This window comes from Somniosus microcephalus, chromosome 2 (assembly GCF_052327205.1).
Source record: "Somniosus microcephalus isolate GS21.2 chromosome 2, FLI_Smic_1.0, whole genome shotgun sequence".
In the NCBI taxonomy this organism is placed as follows: domain Eukaryota; kingdom Metazoa; phylum Chordata; class Chondrichthyes; order Squaliformes; family Somniosidae; genus Somniosus; species Somniosus microcephalus.
In genome coordinates, this window is record NC_140988.1 from 42223886 (window position 1) to 42245938 (window position 22053).

At 46.9% G+C, this 22053-nt stretch overlaps 1 protein-coding gene across 2 annotated transcripts in view; it reads right to left on the reverse strand.

Moving 5' to 3' along the window:
* Positions 1–22053, reverse strand: part of LOC147122673 (alpha-1,3-mannosyl-glycoprotein 4-beta-N-acetylglucosaminyltransferase B-like) — a 351636-nt gene that overhangs the window by 42315 nt on the left and 287268 nt on the right. For both annotated transcript variants that reach the window (XR_015081357.1, XM_086008872.1), the window contains exons 8-9: positions 14784–14898; positions 3805–3935 (exon numbers count right to left, since the gene is read on the reverse strand). Coding sequence is in view for 1 of the 2 variants with exons in the window: in XM_086008872.1 (XP_085864998.1) it covers positions 3805–3935; positions 14784–14898 (246 nt within the window). In the remaining variant the exon portion in view is untranslated. The remainder of the gene's footprint in view (positions 1–3804; positions 3936–14783; positions 14899–22053) is intronic.

A 22053-nucleotide genomic window follows, 5' to 3' on the forward strand; every position in this document is an offset into this window, starting at 1 on the left:
AGATCAAAACTGTGCACAGTACTCGAGGTGTGGTCTCCCCAGAGCCCTGTACAATTGTAGCAAGACTTCCTTACTCTTGTACTCCAACCCTCTAGCAATAAAGGCCAACATCCCATTTGCCTTCCTAATTGCTTGCTGTACCTACATGCTAACTCTGTGTTTCTTGTACTAGGACACCCAAATCCCTCTGAACACCAACATTTAATAGTTTCTCACCATTTAAAAAATATTCAGTTTTTCTATTCTTCCTACCAAATTGAATAACCTCACATTTCCTTATATTATACTCCATCTGCCACCTTATTGCCCACTCACTTAACCTGTCTATATCCCTTTGCAGGCTGAATTTGTAACATTTTCCATGATTAAGATCTTCAAAACTCAAAACAAGTGTGTGCAATACAACACAACCCTTCACTGGATAAAGTAGTCCCCAAACCCAGCAAACTGCTGATGTACATTTCTGCTACCTGATATTCACTGATCATGTTCTAATATCACAAATGCATTAATATGATTTTAGAAGATTATCTGAGCACTGAGCAATTGAGAAAACCATTAGAACAGAGTTGTTGCATTAAGTATACCATTCATTCCTAAATCCCTAATCACTTTAGTGCTATCACCATAAAATCACTGCAGCCTTATTTACGAAGGATGAGTGCAGTATTTCCTTATGGATTACACATAGTTTGAAAGTCAATAAAGAAGCAAATCAATATTAAGGTGTTTCATGAATCTTTTAACTGATTTACACAAATGCATTTGGGGGGATAGGACACATTTAAAAAGAAAACACCCTAGAACTTCTGCCTCTGTTGGTTAATTGAAAATTGGGGGCTGTTAACCAAGTTGTGGAGGACGCTTCTTATCTGAATCAGGGAATCAGATGTAAAGTCCCTTATTTGTACACAGGAAGCTCTTGCATCTTCTATGTGCTGCACTATATGCCAACACTGAATGCCAGCAGGAAATTCATACAAGGGGCGTTCCAAGCAAGGTTACAAAGACATCTGATTGACTGGTGATAACTTCAACGGTTAAGATTTCCTGGAGCCCAGATGCACAATTAGCACTTGCCAATTGGAAACTCTAGCCCCATATCTCAATTCCCACTGCTCTACATTTAAAAACAAAACTGGAACACAACAGGAAGGCACATCATGCAGCAGGTCATGCGCACCCAGACATTAGCAACTCACCTCATAAGAAAAAGGGGGGGTGGGGAATTTGTTCAGTTGGGAGAATTTAGAAGGTGTTGGCAATGTGGAGGCTGGACCAGAGGGCAGAGCAAGTGGCATGTACCATATTAATCATATATTTTATGATTTACACATGTCAACATGTCCACACACACTAGTTTTGTACAAGTGCAGAGTAATACATGTAATAATATTAATACAGTAGCATGTGGTCTCTCCTCAGGACAAGAGCGCCCAGTTGCCACATACCTGAGCGTTAACTGACCACACCCGCACTTAAAGCAGGTGCCTGGATAGATACACACGCATTAGGAGAACTAGTGATATTGCTGAAGGAGCACAGGATGATGCACTGAGTAGTGCAGAGGAAGAAATAGCTCCAGCTACACTATCAATGTTTGGCCACCTTTTTGGGATATACTTGCACTTTGTCAACAAAATATCCAAGTCTATAAAATTTGTACTGCATTTCCAGATTGGCAATTTATATTGAACTATAGTTGTAGAAAAAATTGAGCAATCCTTCATTGGTTTCACCTATTAACTGTTAACATATGTCATGTTTGTGTACTTAAATAATTCTTTAGTGGCATTATTTTTAGATATTTTAATCATGTGACTAAATAACTCTTAGGCCGGAATTTTCCCCAGGGTGGCGGGTTGGGGGCAGGGGGCCTTCGAGGCAGGCGGGAAGCCCAGGAGGCCGGGTTTCCCGCAGGCCCTGCCGACTTGAACGGCAGGGCCTGATTTGAATGCAAGGCCTTGGATTCCTGCCCGCAGCCAGCCAGCTCGAGAGGTTGGCTGGTTGCGGGCGGTTAGGCCTCAGAAGTGAGGGTCTGGTCCGGGGGAGGGATCGCGGGAGGAGGGAGCGGCAATCAGCAGGGGTTGGGGATCGGGAGGAGAGAGAGAGCATCGGCAGGGGTTGGGGATAGGGAGGGGGCAGCGGCAATCGGCAGGGGTCGAGGATGGGGGTAGGGTGGGCCAGGGATCAGCAGGCGGGGTGGAGAGAGGATCCGGCCTCATCATCATTGTTGCGGGGGGGGGGGGGGGGAGAGGCCTGGGAGGTGGCGGGGGATGGGGGGGGAGGCCTGGGGTGGTGATCGGAGGCCTCATGGGGGGGTCTCTGATCACGGGGGGTGGGTATGGTAGGGACTCTGGATCCAGCAGGTAGGTATAGAGCCACTTACCTCCTGGATGCAGCAGACCCCACATTGCTTTAACTGCCGGGTTTCATATGTTGTGTGAAACCCGTCCATATGCAGTTAAACACAAAATGGATGGGGAGAAAGAGGCTTCCAGTCTCATTACAATATTTAGATTAAGGTACCGCCCCCTGGGAGAGGGTTGGTTGTCCGCCCCCTGCCCTGTCCCCAGTAACACCGGAAGTGGGTGGGTTGGAGGCGGGATCAGGTCGGGAATCCCATTTTTAACACTTTAACTGCATCCACGCTCCAAACCCACCCATTTTTTTTAGGGGAAAATTCCAGCCTTAGTATGCAGATAAGGAATATGTAGAAATAGTATGCAGCCACAAGTAAGATTGTTCTGATATATAACAAAGGGACTGACCTAGTGTTAATAATCAGGGGCAGCTCAACTTGCACACGATCTGTTGAGTGTTGTGGTTTTTGGTAATGTTTTTTCTCTCCTTACAATCTGTCAAAATGGGCTGTAAGGTCCCTGGATGATAATTAAGGCATGCATATGCTTATTTTTATAGACAAGCGGGTGGGGGGATTTTCAACTTTGCCACCTGGCCGTTAACCTGGCAGAGCAGATTGCCCTCCCTTTGGCACAAACCCTCCATGTGTCACAAAATCCTTTGTAAGGCTTCATCTGGAGTACAGCATGTGTTGGATGCAGGCTTCACCTGGCATTATAGGAACATTTTACGAACTTCACTTGCCGGAAGTGCATAGCAGGAAGTCAGCACGATATTCATAAGAACATAAGAAATAGGAGCAGGAGTAGGCCAATTGGCCCCTCGAGCCTGCTCCGCCATTCAATGAGATCATGGCTGATCTGATCCTAACCTCAGTCCTTTGGGTGAAGGCTGGATTGGACTGCTGTCCACAGTCCAATAGCCTGCTTACACATGAAGAATGGCTTCCTCTGTCTGATACTTAAGGGTTGCCGGAACCCCTGGAACCTGCACCCCAGTAGGAATCAGCACCTTAAGATGAGAAGGGCAAAAAACAGGTGCAACTTGCAACCAAATTGATGATAAGTTGGCTGAATGAAGGACAGTAAAGAAGGCTGAGTTGGTCATTCTTCCAACGTACATGTAACTTACCATTGATACTTTAGAGGCACATCATAAAAGATTTTTAACATTAATTCCATACTTAACATTTTTTTCCTCAAACCAAATAATTATTTGTTTGTACAGCCCTTCTCCAACTGCCTGTGGAAAAATTATCATAGCAGTGAAATAGTTGGCTATCCTTCATCAGTCTCAATTGTCCTCAACATACAGCAAAGATACCCTTCAGCTTCTAATATTCAAACCGAGATTCATTGAAATAGAGACAGCTACAGGTGATTATTGCAGGTTTCATTGCTGGTGTTTGAGCTATTGACCATGAAAGAGAAATGAACTTACAGCATCTTTCTCCGGATTGCATACTTTCACCCACAATATGTGGTCAAGTAACCAGTCTATAGGCTTGTCCTTGTAGAACATGGTGATGAATTCGACGATCAGTGTCAGGTTAGGAGACTTGAACAATTTTCCTAAATCAAACAGTAAACACGAGGGGAAAAAAAGTTTAAATTTAACTCTCTGTACATGAGTGGGAGATTCTACTAGACTTATCAGTTGAGGCATAATCATAATTGAAGAAGTCGGCAAAAGAAAACAAATGAAATAAGTGAATACAATTATATACTTTTAGAAAAGAAGATTCATTATGAAATAAAATTGGAAAAGTTTGCTAGCTCCTTGACTGCAGTGGCAAACTTTGCTTCAAGACATGTCATGGTGCTGCAAGAATGTCCTTGCATTGATTGTAATGTAAATGATGAACAGTTCTTCCTCTCCAGTGAACAAGACAGCACCTCTCTGATACTTAGTAGCCTTTTAAAAGTCATCCAAATTTAATTAGAGTGCTTTACTGGATTTCCCACTTTTAAATTAGACTAAACATTGTGGAGCAGATAATTGTGAAAATCATACTGTAGTTTTAAGCACTGTGGTCATCTGAAATACACCAGCTGGTTAATATAGTCTTTTGTGGACTGGCATCGGGCCCCATCTTCAATTATGAAAGCACAGGTGCATTAACAACTGCGAAGAATAGAGAATATCTGAAAAAAACAAGTTGTCTACTGTATGCTCAAGTTATTCAGTAAACAAGCGTCTATTTAAAAAAAAAACAATGTTACATTTAAAAGCTGATGTTCCCTTGATAGTATTATTCATACTATTGGCAGTGCTATCTTTATCATTTTACTGTCTATGGTAAAGGCCAACTTTAATTCACATTCAGATACAAAGGAGCTACAAACATCTCCAAGATCCTCGGATCAGCATCCTGTTTAATAAGAGCAGTTTAAAACGTCTCAATAGCAAAGAAAACTTAGGCAGCGTGGCTCAAATATCAACATTCATCTCTTCAGACTGGCATCAGTGATGAGCTCCTTAAAAGCTGTAAGCCTATTGAGGCTGTATGAATGTATGAGACTTGATATGGTTGCTGCAAGCCGAATTCTAATCCAAGTTCTGAAATACAGTAAAGCCCTTTTGTATTAAGGCACAGAGATGCTGCAAAACAATGTTTGGCTTTCTAATATTAACAGTTACCATTTTCTTTCAAGCTAATGGCAAACACAGAAACATAATTGCTCTGCGCGCAGAGTTAAAGAAGAATTCTATTACTAAACTGTCATAAACCAATGGAAGTTTAGTAAAGGGATTTTTCTTTAACCTTGTGCGCACACGGGAAAATACATTACTGGATGTTTTGTGTTTTTGAACAACAGAACAGAGATTTATATCAAACTGTGCTCTTAGTTCCAAACCAAATTGGAATATCCAACAGGACACAAATATTCAATGACTGTGCGACACCTTATAAAAGAGAATCTAATCCTGATTAAAATATTGGACAATTTGAGAGGTCGACTACCATTAAATCTGGCCGACACCTTTAGAGCATTTTAAAAAAGCAAATAACATCTCAAAAACTAGGGTTTGCATCTTTCCCTTTGTTCTTGTCATTCAAATTCTAAAGCTACAGTTTTACAATATTCCCCTCTTTCCCTTAGCCACTTCTCATTTACCTGTGGCCTCCTTTGACTGGGAGAATGGAGTACTCCAGACGAGAACATACGCTCCTCTATAACTGGCAACAACAATTTCTTGAATGGCCTTAACTTGCTGCTGCCCCAAACCCCTTCTCCCAAAAGCATGTGTAATATGGAGTGAAATGCTATACCTTTCATCAATAATAACAACTTGATGTAAGAAAACTACTAGGCACTTGGTCTAAGCGTTAAACAAAACTTTAATCAACTGTTTTACAACATGGAGGTCTAGTTGTGTCCTTCGCTAGTTCCTGTTAAGAATGTCTTGCGCAAGCTGGGCCCGTGCCTGAGTATTTATACTCTCCCTGGACAGTGCCACCCGTAGGCCGCTCAGTATTATTTCATAAGTTTTTCTTTCATGAATGACTGATTCATGTCACAACTTACATTTCTGTAGTGCCTTTAACGTAGTAAACTGTCCCCAGGCACTTCACAGGAGTGTTATCAAATAAAATTTAACTCCGAGCCACATAAGGAGATATTAGGACAGGTGACCAAATGCTTGGTCAAAGAGGTAGGTTTTAAGGAGCATCTTAAAGGAGGAAGGACGTAGAGAGGCGGAGAGTTTTAGGCAGGGAACTCCAGAGCTTAGGGCCTAGGCAGCAGAAGGCACGGCTGCCAAGGGTGGAGTGATTAAAATTGGAGATGCTCAAGAGGGCAGAATTGGAGGAGTGCAGAGATCTCAAAGGTTTGTAGAGCTGGAGGGCGTCACAGAGATAGGGAGGGGTGGAGCCATGGAGGGATTTGAAAACAAAGATGAGAATTTTAAAATGGAGTCATTTCTGGACCAGGAGCCAATGTAGGTCAACGAGCACAGGGGTGAGGGGTGAACGGGACTTGGTGCGAGTTAGGATTCGGGCAGCAGAGTTTTGGATGAGCTCAAATTTAATAGGGTGCAAGATGGGAGGCAGGCCAGGAGAGCACTGGAATAGTCAGGTCGAGAGGTAACAAAGGCATGGATGAGGGTTTCAGCAGCAGATCAGCTGAGGCAGGAGTGGAGTTGGGCGATGTTACGATCTTTCAGTTTCTCCTACCTTTACCTTGTGGCGTGGGACCTCCACATTTTGAAGAGAATACTACTACACACCACGAGCTATATCTCTCACAACATGAAACACTATTTTCACTGAGCTGTTTTTGTTTTATATACAGAGGTATAACAGAATGTCCTCACTGTTTAAACTTTTAACAGCTGTATCCTCTTCACACACACCTTACAGAACAACTACCTACTAAACAACAAGCACTCCCCTAGCATCGACACTGGCACCAAGCTAACTACTTCAAATGGTGACTGCAGTCACAGCCAAGACTGCAGTATCATTGTTTTTCTCACTGATTGAGAAGAAGTAACATTTTGAATTAAACAATACAGGGCCAATCTTCCAAATGCATGCTACAGGTGCAGAGTCTCCCCTGCTGGGAGTGTATACTGGAAAATCAAAGGCGTGCTCCCAACTCTCAACTCTCCCAGCTCCCAGCTCTCAGCTCTCAGCTCTCCCAGCTCTCAGCTCCAGCTCCCAGCTCCCCCAGCTCTCAGCTCTCCCAGCTCCCAGCTCTCAGCTCCCAGCTCTCAGCTCTCTCAGCTCCCAGCTCCCAGCTCTCAGCTCCAGCTCCCAGCTCTCATCTCCAAGCTCTCATCTCCCAGCTCTCAGCTCCCAGCTCTCAGTTCTCAGCTCCCCGCTTCAAGCTCCCAGCTCTCCCAGCTCCCAGCTCTCAGCTCCCAGCTCCCAGCTCCCAGCTCTCAGCTCTCAGCTCTCACAGAATCACAGAATCTACAGTGCAGATAGAGGCCATTTCGGCCCATCGAGCCTGCACCGACACATATCCCACCCTATCCCTGTAACCCCACTTATTTAATCCCCTAACACTAAGGGTCAATTTATCATAGCCAAATCAACCTAACCTGCACATCTTTGGACTGTGGGAGGAAACCGGAGCACCCGGAGGAAACCCACGCAGACACAGGGAGAATGTGCAAACTCCACACAGACAGTCGCCCGAGGCCAGATTTGAACCCGGGTCCCTGGCGCTGTGAGGCAACAGTGCTAACCACTATGCCACCGTGCCCCCCTGCTCTCTCAGCTCCCAGCTCTCAGCTCCCAGCTCCCCCAGCTCTCAGCTCTTAGCTTCAAGCTCCCAGCTCCCAGCTCTCACCTCTCAGCTCTCCCAGCTCTCCCAGCTCTCTCAGCTCTCCCACCTCTCAGCTCTCAACATTCCCACACCTACTTTTCTTTGATTAATGCTGATGAACTATTTGAACTTAATATCATGGTGCAAAAAACTTAACACAGGCCAATTAGATGCATTTTTCATGCAGAGGGAACCTGTCATCATTACACATTTGTACTTTGCTCATATGTTATACCCTCATAACAGCCTATTGGATAACTTTTAGGGCAAATTTTCAAGTTATCTGGACACAGGACAGATTGGAAGCTAGCTCATGTAGTTCCAAAAGAGGGGACAAATCAGAGCCAGGGAACTATAGGCCCATCAGCCTGACATCCATTATTGGGAAGATACTTGAAAGGATCCTAAGAGATGATTACTAGGAAAGAGAAAGGGCCATTAGAGATACTCAACATGGCTTCCGGGAAAGAAGGTTGTGTCTTCCAAACTTGATTGAGTTCTTTGAAAAAGTTACTATGTTAGTGGATGAGGGAAATCTGATTGACATTGTCTAGCTGGATTTTCAGAAAGCCTTTGATGAGGTACCTCACACTAGGTTACTTCACAAGGAGAAGCATCCGGGAAGGCGCCGAACACCTTGAGTCTCTTCGCCAGGAGCAAGCGGAAGCCAAGTGCAAACAGCGCAAGGAGCGCACATCAACCTAAGCACCCCAACCACCCGCCCCTTCAACCACCGTCTGCCCCACCTGTGACAGAGACTGCAGGACCCGCATTGGATTCATCGGTCACCTGAGAGCTCATTTTTAATGTGGAAGCAAGTCATCCTCGGTTCCGAGGGACTGCCTAAGAAGAGAAGACGACTTCACAGTATAGAATCTCATGGTATCAGTTTGAATTTGATATGCTGGATTAGGATTGGCTCCAATCCCGCAGGCAAAAAGTTGCAGTCAATGGTTGTGGACCAGCCTGGAGGCAGGTTACTAGTGGTGTCCCCCAGGGATCAGTGTTAGGCCCACTGCTGTTCACTGCTATTATTAATGACCTGAACAGTGCTGTTGGGGATATGATCAGTAAATTTGCAAATGATACTAAAATTTGTGCAATGAATAAGACTCTAGAGGACTACAATCTCCTGCAAAAAGATTTAGATATACTGGAGGAATGGGCAAAACAATAGCAATTGGCATTTAACCTAGATAAATGCAGTGTGATGTATGTAGGAAGGACCAATACAGAATATATATCATTTACAGGGAACAATATTGAAAGCGGTTGAGAGAGTAAAGGATCCAAGTGTTATTGTGCACAGATCACTGAAGGCAGGCTTCCTGGACCAACTGGTCTTTTCCTCCCCATTATTTTCATATGTTCGTAGAACAAAAAGGAAAACTGAGCAAAGAGGATTGTGTCACATTGAGTCCAATAAATTGCTAATCTCTCTCCTTCCTGTATCATCCCCGGGTGTTTCAATGTTACAGTTTTATACTGGACTGCACCTTTATCCACGTCATAGAGCTATCAAAGGTTTTCTTTTTTTCCAGTTTTCACTCCAATTTTTCTCCTCACTCCTCTTCTGACTCACTCACTAGTGAACTGGCAGTCACTCTCTAGTTGCTTAGTCAAGTGGCCATTACTCATGTGTGAACCTTGACACAGAGGCCATGATTTTACGAACCTCGGCGGGTCCGTGGTGGGCGATGTCGGTGGCGGGTCCCTACCCTGCTGCTGGCTCCATCCTGGCCTCTGAAATGAATTTCCCCTGACTGGGATTGTTAAACCCGCCCAACGTGCTTCCAGGCCAATTAGAGGAAGCAGGTCTGGTGACATCATTTGATGACGCATCATCAGCCGGTTTCCTGAAAGGGACCATAGCCAACTTTCTTTTGACATTTGTGCTGTCAGTGTTCTACAGCATTGAGGTGCTGCAAACACTGACAAGCACTGCACAGAGGTGCAGGGCTGCACCCAGGCTCTCCCATAACTCCCTCATATGGAGGGAGTCACAGCACACAGGGAGGTCCTCTTCCCTTCCCATGGGTGGAAGAGACCTCTCTAGGAGGTACAATTTTGGTCTCCTTACCTAAGGAAGGATATACTTGCCATAGAGGGAGTGCAACGAAGGTTCACCAGACTGATTCCTGGGATGGCGGGACTGTCGTATGAGAAGGGATTGAGTAAACTAGGCCTGTATTCTCTTGAATTCAGAAGAATGAGAGGAGATCTCATTGAAGCATACAAAATTATTACAGGGCTTGATAGGGTGGATGCTGGGAGAATGTTTCCCTTGGCTGGGGAGTCGAGAACCAGGGGCCACAGCCTCAGGATTAAGGGTCGGCCATTCAGGACTGAGATGAGAAGAAATTTCTTCACACAGAGGGTGGTGAATCTTTGGAATTCTCTACCCCAGAGGGCTGTGGAGGCTCAGTCATTGGGTATATTCAAAACAGAAGTCGATAGATTTCTGACTAGTAAAGGCATCAAGGGATATGACGATAGGGCCGGTGAATTGAGGCAGAAGATCAGCCATGATCTCATTGAATGGTGGAGCAGGCTCAAAGGGCCGAATGGCCGACTCCTGCTCCTATTTCTTATGTTCTTATCAACACAGCCTGGTTGCAGATTGCAGAGGAGGGCACAAGCAGGGACGTGGTCAGGAGGATCTGGGTGCAGTGCCGCAAATGTTTCAATGATCTTAGTAGATCACAAAATGTTAGTACAAAGCCATACTCAACCTCATCCTGCTGTGCCTCTCATCACATCCTCATCACTCTGCCTTCCCGACCCTACTCCTGCACATCCTAATTCACACCAACTTTCCTTGCACCTCCACCCATCCCTCTCTATCTATATTATCCCTTCCCCATCTCACTAGTCACCCCTCGCATTCACCCTCATCCTAGTGCAATCATACCAACTAACAACACACAAAGGTAGGCACTTGCGTGTTTTATGCAATATTTATGTAAAGTTTCTGTTAATGTGGTGTCAAACATTGAAAGCTTTTTTTTCAATACTTTGCATTCTTGGACAGATTTGTGTGCCCCCTTGGAAGTGGCTTAGTGAGCTGCAGTGAATGGTGAGACATAATGGTGCCCTCCGCAATGGTGATGAGTGTGAAAGGAATGGCTTGGGCATTGTTGGGATGCTTTATGGTGCTGATGTGGGGTAGTGCCAACCTGGTGCACCATGTGGCAGCCAGAGCGTACAGCCTCAAGTGAATCTGGCCATGGTGAGGCCTTCCCTGGTCTTCCGGGCATCAATGTGGTCAGGTGTTCATGCCCTGTGTCCTGTGGAGCATCTGTTGATTGCAGAGAAGGTTGGTGATGTTGTTGGTGCTGTTGGTGCTGCTGGTGTGCTTGGTGCTGCTGCTGTGCCTGGTGATGCTGGTGTTGGGGCTGATTGTGGTGGGATTCTGAGGACCAAGGTGAGAGAGTTTCAAGGGCACCCATACTGATGGAATAGATGGCAGGTGAAGTAGAGATGACAGAAGCGACCTGTCAATGGTGAGAGAGGTAATGAGGTCATACTAGATGGAGAGTTGTGTAAAAACTTGCAGCATCCTGAATCTGTAGTGGAAATGCAGTTTAGAGAAGCTAGTGGTTAAGGGAACATTTCTCAATCAGCTGGGAGCTTTGACTTGACATTTGAAGCTGTCAGCTCATCAGCTGATTCAATGGCTAGTGACATCCCACCTCACAGATGAGGTCTAGGCACAGCGGGAAACTGGTGGGCAACCTGTCAAATCCAAAAAGCTGGAAAAAAAACATTGATAAGTGGCTGTAAACAAGCCACGAATGATTTTAATTGCCTACCCCCATCACTGCGTGTAGGGTCTGTTCAGTGCTGACAGACCTGACATTTGGAAAAGGCGCATAGCGGTGGGTTCACAGCGGGGTCCCGACCCGTTGGGGAAAAAAAACACTTTCTCACCCGACCCGCCACCGATCGTGCCCGCTGACCCCCTGGAAAATCCATCCCAGAATCCTGACTGTGAAGGATATCATTGCCAAGCCCAATTCTGTCTTTACTCTGTGTCCACACACATAGACTTCCAGGGAAGTCTGGCTAAGTTTTCCCTTTCCCTAACACAGCAAGGTGGACAATTTTAGCTCTATGGCTAATTGTGGGGCCCCTACCGGTGAGATCAGTTTAGGTGGCTCAGTGATGGTCACTAAAAAACAATCTCTCTCTAAAACTTCTGCTCACAGGAATTACTTACAGCAGGGATTTCCTTCTGATAGTGCAAAAATCAACAATTATAACACAATTCCAGAATAAATTATTTTTGGTGTCAAATCCTGAATCACGGTAATCACTTCAAAATACTGGAAAGAATCAAAGTCAAAATTTCCTGGGGGCATACCCCCAGATCCCGCAAGGAAATAAATCTAATCATTAGAGCTCACAAGCACCTTTAAAAATTTGAATGCACTTTTCTGTACTTCAGTTTTTTTCCTTATAACACAACGTTTGGAATATTGCATATAGCTGCAGCTTCGGTCATGACAGGTTCATGTCCCACTGTGCTCCCATTGTAACACACCTCTTTTCAAGTTATAAATGAAGCCATTGGGTTTCAGTTTTCACAGAGAAACAAACTGAATTGCAGAATGTGATCCCAAAATACTAATAAAAATCCTGAAATCCAATGTTGTAAAAAGGAATTTAACTTACTCAGTTGTCTTGACGCAGTGGCATTGGTCATCAGCCGTTATTCAGGGCTGTTTTTCAATTGTATGTAGTTATTTGAGTTGTCAGTTTTTTTGAAGCTGTTCATCAGCTCTTCTGAATTATATAGGTTGGCAGTATGTGGCTTACTAATGTACTTCAAGGAAGGGAATCTGCCACTCCACCTAGTCTGGCTAATATGTTTCCATTCCCATGTAGTTGACTTAATGCCCTCTAAAGTGGCCTAGCAAGCCATTCAATTGTAAAAACAATAGCTACCAGGAGAAGGCCCACCACCGCCTCCACAGGGCAACTAGGAAGGGACAATAATTGCCAGAATTACTCACATCCTTAGAACAAATAAAAAAAGTCAATTTTAGTTACATTGACCCTGAAATTCTTGGGCCTGGAAGAACATAAAGAAGGCTTAGGTCAAGTGAGGAAACCGGCATTTGAGATGGGACTTGGTTCTATTGGGTCTTTGTCCTTTTTGTTAAGTGGGGAAACTCCAACTGGGAAGGCAGGTAAGGTGCTCTTGTGCTTGCTCTCCTCCCATTGTGATGTAACACAAAGAGGCGGGACTGGTGGCATGGCATCAGCTGGCCAGGAAACCTGCCAATTTTACTTTTACTAGGGCCTAGCAAAAGTGTGCCTTATTTTACCAGTGTGGTGGCCTAATGCCAGTTTCCCAGCAACAATTGATCACACTATTGATAACCATTAGGAAATAGCAATGAACACTATTAATTGCATATTTCCAAAAATAAATTGTTCTTAATTGCCTCGGGCTGATATCCCAATGGAGTGGCAAGATGTTACATTGCACGGATGCCAATACAGTACTGTAAATGTTGTGGGAGCTACCCATTTTATGCTAGTGACTCCCTCCCAGGCATTTAGGATGGGTCAAGATTAAGGCTGATGGTAGTCTTCCCTTGCCACACACAACGGCAGAACAGGGCTTCAAGAATTTTCCAAAATTTGTCTCATTTTGTATGTTAAAAATTTGTCAACAATCACTTACAACTGATAATATACCTTTAAAAAAATGCGCAATGAACAATGTGGTTTAGCACAAGGCCCATTCACCTCTGGAGGCCTAGATCGAAATTCAGCCCAGACTGGTAGTGTGAAAGTCTCTCTCAGCTGGCTGTAATGGTTATTTATGCAAAAAGTCTGATCAGTCTCAAAATAGTGGGCACAGGTCCGCGGCACTCAACCGGCCATCACATTCTGAGGTAAGAATGGCTGGTGTGTGAGGTGGAATGGTCACAGTGGTGCAGTAGGGAGGGTCCGCTCTTCCAGTGGAGTTATGGCGATGCAGTGGCAGGCAGTCCGAGGAAATTCAGGGCCAATATTGCTTTACTTCATCACAAAAGTCACTAACACATTGAATACTTATGCTGACTTTACTTTAGATTTAAACTGTGCGGTTAATTTTGAACAAAAATAAGATAACTTTGAGTAAATCTAAAGGTAGAAAACTGGAAGGGGAAGATCTACTTTGAACTGAATCCCCAAGTTTCACCCTAATACCAAAAAAATGGGCTAAATCAATATCCGGAGGTAATTGGCTGTCAATCACATCTGAAACTAAACCCGACCGAGGGAAATAAGAATAGATTTTTTTTAAAATCCTTATACTAAAGCATTATTATAAATATTAGAGGGGAAATGCTCCCTCAATGGTTCAAGTTAGTTAACGCATTGCCCAATATGGTGCTGCATCGTACAGACCAGGAAAGAACCTGGGCTTGATCCCAGGTCTGTGCGGGCTTAACTGACCTAACTGGGAAGGCAGTGGGGGTGCTACAAATAGCCTCCACAGCCTGAATTATAAAGGGTAAGATCAGCCGAAATTCATGCTCTTGATTGCTATTCAAAAATGTCTGCTGGAAAGCGAGTATTGAGCTTGGCTGTTATGTGCCCATAATGTATTAGCCTGCAGATAAACAGTTTGTTGGCTCTCATATGAGGAATTACTCATTGGGTAAGTCGCTAAAGAGTGGCTAGCGCCTGTGAAACTGTACACCTGCATTAGTCCCCTCAGGACAGGTGGGAAGACATTGCATGAAAATAATTATATAAAAAAAGAAGAAATTGGGAGAAATATCAGTGCTTGAACAATGTTTCAGCTTTTCAAAAAAGGTCCCTGTAAGTAATTTGTGAACGAGTATGTATTTTATCTTGACTGTAATAATGTTATTTTAAAATAACGAACACAAAAAGGCTCTTTACATGAAGATACACCATTTGTAAATGTGAAATGTTTGTCTGGTTGAAGTACCTTTAAAAGTTAGATGGTTCCATAATGTGTCATGTGTGACTCAATGTTAGGTCACTTGTAATAAAAGGCATTAATACATTTGTACTTCTCCAAGATATAGTTAATTGTAGGCAAAATGCATTCTGAAAATTGGTTATCAAATGAAAATTTCTTTTGTGTATGAAAAATCTAATTATGAACACTCTTACCAATAAATCCAAGTTGGGAAAACTCCAAGACCATCCAGTCATTAGAAGGCTGTTGCTGTGCAAAGTTTATCATAGTTTGCAAATAGTTGGGTGTTGCTATAATATCATCTTCTAACTGTTACAAAGATAAAAAAAAAGTCATCAGTGCATTGTCTTTAAGTGAGCAATATACTTGAAGTAAATATGAAGGGGCTTAATTTCCTTGGGTAGTGCATTGGTTAACACATTCCTTTTTGTGCTAAGCTAACGAGAGTTAAAATAAATAGGTCAACAACTGGTGAAATAGTGCACAAAGAAATTTTACACATAAAGATTAACCAGTGCATTCCTAAATGAAACTAAGTAGATATAGTACACTTGCCCATACTTGCTGTCTGCACAACCTGACATCCACCACCTTAAACATTCACTCCCTCCACCACCAGCACACCGTGGCTGCAGTGTGTACCATTTACAAGATGCACTGCAGCAACTCGCCAAGGCTTCTTTGGCAGCACCTCCCAAATCCGGGACCTCTACCACCTAGAAGGACAAGGGCAGCAGGCGCGTGGGAACACCACCACCTCCAAGTTCCCCGCCAAGTCATGGAAGTATATCGCCGATCCTTCATCGTCGCTGGGTCAAAATCCTGGAACTCCCTCCCTAACAGCACTGTGGAGTACCTTCACCACACAGACTGCAGTGGTTCAAGAAGGCGGCTCACCACCACCTTTTCAAGGCCAATTAGGGATGGGCAATAAATGCTGGCCTTTCCAGCGACACCCACATCCCGTTGTCACTTTTTGTCATACAATTTGTGTCACAACCACATTTATAATAGTAAGCTCATTAGTCCAATTGCAGCCTTGGTCAGACTCCATCTGGAGTATTGCGTTGGTGTTGGGCACTGAACCTCAGAAAGATAGATTGACTTTGGAGGGATTACAGCGCTGATTCACCAGAATTATACCAGTGCTCAAAGGGTTAAATTGTGAGGACAGGTCGCACAAATTTGGTTTGTATCCCCTTGAGTTTGGAAGGTTGAGGGATAATCAAGGTCTCAAAATGATAAAGGGATTTAATAGAATAGATACAGAGGGTTGGATTTTACAAACCTTGGCAGGTCCGTGGTGGATGATGTCGGTGGCGGGTCCTGACCCTACTGCTGTCTCCAGCTTGGCCTCTAAAATGAATTTCCCCTGATGGGGCTTGTTAAGCCCGCCCAGCGTGTTTCCTGGTCAATTAGAAGAAGCGGATCTGGTGATGCCATTTGATGACGCGTCATCAGCCGGTTTCATTAAAGGGACCATGGCCAACTTTCTTTTGACATTTGTGCTGTCAGTGTTCTACAGCATTGAGGTGCTGCAAACACTGACAAGCACTGCACAGAGGTGCAGGGCTGCACCTAGGCTCTCCCATGACTCCCTCCATATGCTTATGGAGGGAGTCACAGCACACAGGGAGGTCCTCTTCCCTTCCCATGGATGGACGTCCCTAGGAGATCAACACAGCCTGGATTCACATTGCAGAGGAGGACACAAGTAGGGATGTGGTCAGGAGGATCTGGTTGTAGTGCCGCAAATGTTTTAATGATCTCAGTAGATCATGAAACGTTAGTACAAAGCCACACTCAACCTCACCCTGGTGTACCTCTCGCCACATCCCCATCACTCTGCCTTCCCTACCCTACTCCTGCACATCCTTACTCACACCAACTTACCTTGCACCTCCACCCATCCCTCTCTATCTACATTATCACAACCCCATCTCACTAGCCACCCCTCACACTCACCCTCAGCCAAGTGCAATCATAACAACTAACAACACACAAGGGTGTTGAGTGTTTTCTGCAATGTTCATGTAAAGTTTCTGTTAATGTTATATGAAGCATTGAAATCTTTATTTTCAACACTTTGCATTCTTGGACAGATTTGTGTACACCTTTGGAGGTGGCTTAGTGAGTTGCAGTGAATGGTGAGACATAACAGTACCCTCCGCAATGGTGATGAGTGTGAAAGGAATGGCTTGGGCATTGTAGGGATGCTTTACGGTGTTGGTGTGGGGTGGTGCCAACCTGGCAAATCATGTAACAGCCAGGGTGTACAGTGTCAAGTGAATCTGGCCATAGTAAGGCCATCCCTGACCTCCTGGGCAGCAATCTGGTTGGGTGCTGATGCCCTGTGTCCTGTGCAGCATCTGTTGATTGCAGAGAAGGTTGGTGTAGTTGCTGGTGCTGCTGGTTTGCTTGGTGCTGCTGGTGTGCCTGTTGATGCTGGTGTTGGGGCTGATTGTGTTGGGATTCTGAGGACCAAGGTGAGAGAGTTTCAAGGGCACCCATACTGATTGAATAGATGGCAGGTGAAGTCGAGATGACAAAAGCGATCTGTCAATGGTGGGAGAGGTAATGAGGCCAAACTGGATGGAGAGTTGTGTAAAAACTTGCAGCATCCTGAATCTGATGTGGAAATGCAGTTTAGAGAAGCTAGTGGTTAAGGGAACATTTCTCAATCAGCTGGGAGCTTTGACTTGACCTCTGATATACCTATCAATTCATCCAATGAAAAGCGACGAGTTAAGAAAGTAACTATAGGTTTTTATTGGCTAAATAACAGAGCCCACCCTCGTGGGTGATCGGATACAACAAGGAGGAATGCCAGCCAGTCGACTACCTTTATACCTGGGCAGGTAGGTGGAGTCATGGGCGGAGTCAGCAGTGGTCAGCCCAGGTATAGCAGCGTGACAAGAGGCGACCTCGTATAGTGATACAACAGTGTGAACAGTGATAACCATAGAGTAACGATATAACAGTGATAACTATAGTGTAACAATAGTGAACGATAAAATTGGTTTACCACATTCACCCCTTGTTTAGATTTGAGTCCGGCGGGGTGAAGTGTACTACCAGTTCTGGTATGTCAGTCTGTCCGGAGGCCTCGTAAGCCTTTCTGATCGTCGCAGCGGCGGTGTTGCATTATCCGGTGTTAATGCTGGTGTCTGCGTGGTCGGCGAAGGCTCGTGGGGTTCCGGCATGCCGTCTACCTGGTCTGGAATTGGGGGGGTGGTGGGGGGGGGTGAAGGTGGTGTCTCCGGAGTGCCCGAGGGTGCGAGGTCTCGTAAGGAGACTGTGTCCTCCCGCCCGTCTGGGTATGCCACATAGACGTACTGGGGGTTGGCGTGCAGGAGGTCCACCCTCTCGACCAGGGGGTCCGTTTTATGGGCCCTCACGTGCTTTCGCAGCAAGACGGGCCCCGGAGAGGTCAGCCAGGTTGGTAGCGTGGTTCCCGTAGTCGACTTCCTGGGGAAAGCAAACATTCGTTCATGGGGGGTGGCGTTGATGGCAGTGCAAAGTAGTGACCGGGTGGAATGCAGCGCTGCCGGGAGGACTTCCTGCCAGCGGGAGGTTGGGAGGCCCTTAGACTTTAAGGCTAAGAGGACGGCCTTCCATACCGTCGCGTTCTCTCTTTCTACCTGGCCGTTCCCTCGGGGGTTGTAGCTGGTGGTCCTGCTTGCAGCAATACCTCTCGCTAGTAGGAACTGACGGAGTTCCTCGCTCATGAAGGAGGAGCCCCGGTCACTATGTATATAGTTTGGGAACCCGAACAAGGCGAAGAGGTCGTTCAGGCATTTAATGACCGTGGTACTGGTCATGTCTGGGCAGGGGAAGGCAAAGGGGAAACGGGAGTACTCATCAACAATGTTGAGGAAGTACACATTACGGTCAGAGGACGGGAGTGGCCCCTTAAAGTCGATGCTCAGGCGCTCGAAGGGGCGGGTGGCCTTGATCAGGCTTGCTCTGTCCGGCCTAAAGAAGTGCGGTTTGCACTCGGCACAGGTCTGGCAGTTCCTGGTCATGGTCCTGACCTCCTCGATGGAGTATGGCAGGTTGCGGGCCTTAATGAAGTGGTAAAGTCTGGTGACCCCGGGGTGGCAGAGGTCGTTGTGGAGGGTCTGAAGTCTATCACTTTGCGCGCTGGCGCATGTAATTCGTGACAGAGCATCGGGGGGTTCGTTCAGCTTACCTGGCCGGTACAAGATATCATACTCGTAGGTGGAGAGCTCGATTCTCCACCTCAAGATCTTGTCATTCTTGATTTTGCCCCTCAGCTTGTTATTAATCATAAAAGCGACCGAACGTTGGTCGGTAAGGAGGGTAAATCGTTTGCCTGCCAGGTAGTGCCTCCAGCGTCGTACCGCCTCCACAATCGCCTGGGCCTCCTTCTCGACTGACGAGTGTCGGATCTCAGGGCCCTGTAGGGTCCTTGAGAAGAAGGCCACCGGTCTCCCCTCCTGGTTAAGGGTGGCGGCTAGGGCGAAGTCGGATGCATCGCTCTCGACTTGGAAGGGGATGGACTCATCCACTGCGTGCATAGTGGCCTTGGCAATGTCTCCCTTAATGAGGGAGAAGGCTGCGCACGCTTCCTCCGTAAGGGGGAAGGAAGTGGACTTCATGAGGGGTCTGGCTTTGTCCGCATAATTGGGCACCCATTGGGCATAGTAGGCGAAGAGCCCCAGGGTTCTCTTCAGTGCCTTTGGACAGTGGGGGAGGGGTAGCTCCATGAGGGGGCGCATTCTTTCGGGGTCGGGGCCGATGACTCCGTTCTCTACTACACAGCCGAGGATGGCAAGGCGCGAGGTGTTAAACACACATTTATCCTTATTGTAGGTGAGGTTCAGCTGTTGGGCCGTACGGAGGAATCTCTCCAGATTAACATCGTGGTCCTGCCGGTCGCGGCCGCAGATGGTGACGTTATCTAGATAGGGGAACGTGGCGTGCAGCCCGTTCTGGTCAACCGTCCGGTCCATCTCCCTTTGGAAGACCGAAACCCCGTTGGTGATGCCGAAGGGAACCCTAAGGAAGTGGTAGAGGCGGCCGTTCTGGGCGGATAGGGAGTTGGTGATAGGCCGACTTAAGGTCGATGGTGGAGAATACCCGGTACTGCGCAATCTGATTGACCATATCAGATATGCGGGGAAGGGGGTATGCGTCCAGCTGGGTGTACCTGTTTATGGTCTGGCTGTAGTCGATGACCAGGCGGTTTTTATTGCCGGTCTTAACGACCACGACCTGGGCACGCCAGGGGCTGGTGCTCCCCTCGATGATGCCCTCCTTCAGGAGACGCTGCACCTCAGAGCTAATGAAAGCTCTGTCCCCGGCGCTGTACCGCCTGCTCTTGGTAGCGATGGGTTTGCAGTCGGGGGTGAGGTTAGCGAACAGGGAAGGTGGCGGGACCTTGAGGGTGGATAGGCCGCAGGTGTTACGCGGTGGGCGGTTTAAAATCTGCTGGTTGTCGACTGTGAGTGGGGGGAGGGGTCCGCCGTATGCTAGCGTGACGCTTTGGAGGTGGGATTGGAAGTCTAGGCCTAGTAGGACGGCAGCGCATAGCTGGGGCAGGACGAGGAGTTTAAAATTTTTGTACTCCGTACCCTTAACCGGCAGGGTCACAACACAGTAGCCGCTGATGTCTGTGGCGTGTGACCTCGATGCCATCGAGATCCGGTTGCGCGTTGGCAGGACAGGGAGGGAGTAGTGGCTCACTGTGTCTGGGTGGATGAAGCTCTCCGTGCTTCCGCTGTCGAACAGGCAGGTCGTGGCGTGGCCGTTTACTTTGATGTCCATCATCGACTTGGACAGGTGATGCGGGCGGGCCTGGTCCAGTGTGACGGAGGCTAGTGTATAGCTGAGCGAGTTGTTGTAGTCTGCGGTTGAGGCGGTAGTCGGGTCTAGAGGCACGGTGGCGGTCGGGCGTGGTGGGTAAAATGGCGTCTCCCCCGAGGTTGGACAAAATGGCGGAGAAGATGGCTGCCCCCATAACTCACATGAGGCACTGCTGGTGTCGGTTGCCTGTATCAAAGATGGCCGCCCCCATGACTCACATATGGGGATGCTGGCCTCTGTTGCCTTGAAGGAAGATGGCCGCCCCCACAGCTCACATGAGGCACTGCTGGCCTCTGATGATCCACCTCTGCAGGCCTTAGCGAAGTGGCCTTTCTTCATGCAGTTAGAGCAGGTAGAGTTCCTGGCTGGGCAGCGCGACCTCGGGTGTTTCGCCTGGCCGCAGAAGAAGCAGCCGGCGGCGCGATCGCGGGGGTCCGATGTCGGGGCCGGTACCGGGGGTGGCGGTCTCGATCGGGTCCGGGACGCCGACGCTGAGGTAGGTCCCAGGGGGGTTGCTGCGGGGGGTATCGCGGTCGGGTCGGTCCCAAGTCCCAGGGTCGCGAGTTACAGTACCTTGAGTATGCCTCGAGGTCCCAATGGGCCACCTCTAGAGAGAGAGCGAGGGCTGCAGCTTTGTCCAGGTCGAGGTCCCTTGCTTCCAGTAGTCTTTGCCGTGAGTAGTTGGACCGCAGGCCTTTCACGAAGGCATCACGGACATTGTCTTCAGTATTTTCTGCCACCGTTACCGCTTTAAAGTTACAGTCTCTGCCGAGTGCTTGTAGCACCCGTAAAAATTCCTCCACGGGCTCTCCTGGCTGTTGCGGGCGGGATCTCAGGAGGTGTCTGGCATACATGGAATTTACCGGGGTTTGGTACTGTCTTTTCAGCCGGTTGATGGCGTCCTCGTATGTTTTAAGGTCCCGGATGAGTGCGAATACTTTAGGGCTCACTTGGGCGTTCAGAACCCTTAGCATGGATTTCTGAGGCACGCCGGATTCTCCCAGGTAGGCTTCGAAGCAGCTCAGCCAGTGTTCGAAGTCGAGGGCTGAGTTTGCTGCCTGTGGGTTTGGATCCAGGTACGGTGGTCTGAGGGCTCGCAGCCAGGCCGGCTGCTGTGGCTGTTGTAGCTGGGCGTCTGGCTGGTCGCTTGGCTGGTTGTTTGACTGCTCAGGTGTCGACATTTTAAAATTTAGCCAATAAAATTGATATACCTATCAATTCATCCAATGAAAAGCGATGAGTTAAAAAAGTAACTATAGGTTTTTATTGGCTAAATAACAGAGCCCACCCTCGTGGGTGATCGGATACAACAAGGAGGAATGCCAGCCAGTCGACTACCTTTATACCTGGGCAGGTAGGTGGAGTCATGGGCGGAGTCAGCAGTGGTCAGCCCAGGTATAGCAGCGTGACAAGAGGCGACCTCGTATAGTGATATAACAGCGTGAACTGTGATAACCATAGAGTAACGATATAACAGTGATAACTATAGTGTAACGATAGTGAACGATAAAAGTGGTTTACCACAACCTCTGAAGCTGTCAACTCATCAGCTGATTCAATGGTCACTGACCTCCTGCCTCAGCTTCACAGACAAGGTCTAGGCACAGTGGGAAACATGTGGGTGACATGTCAAAT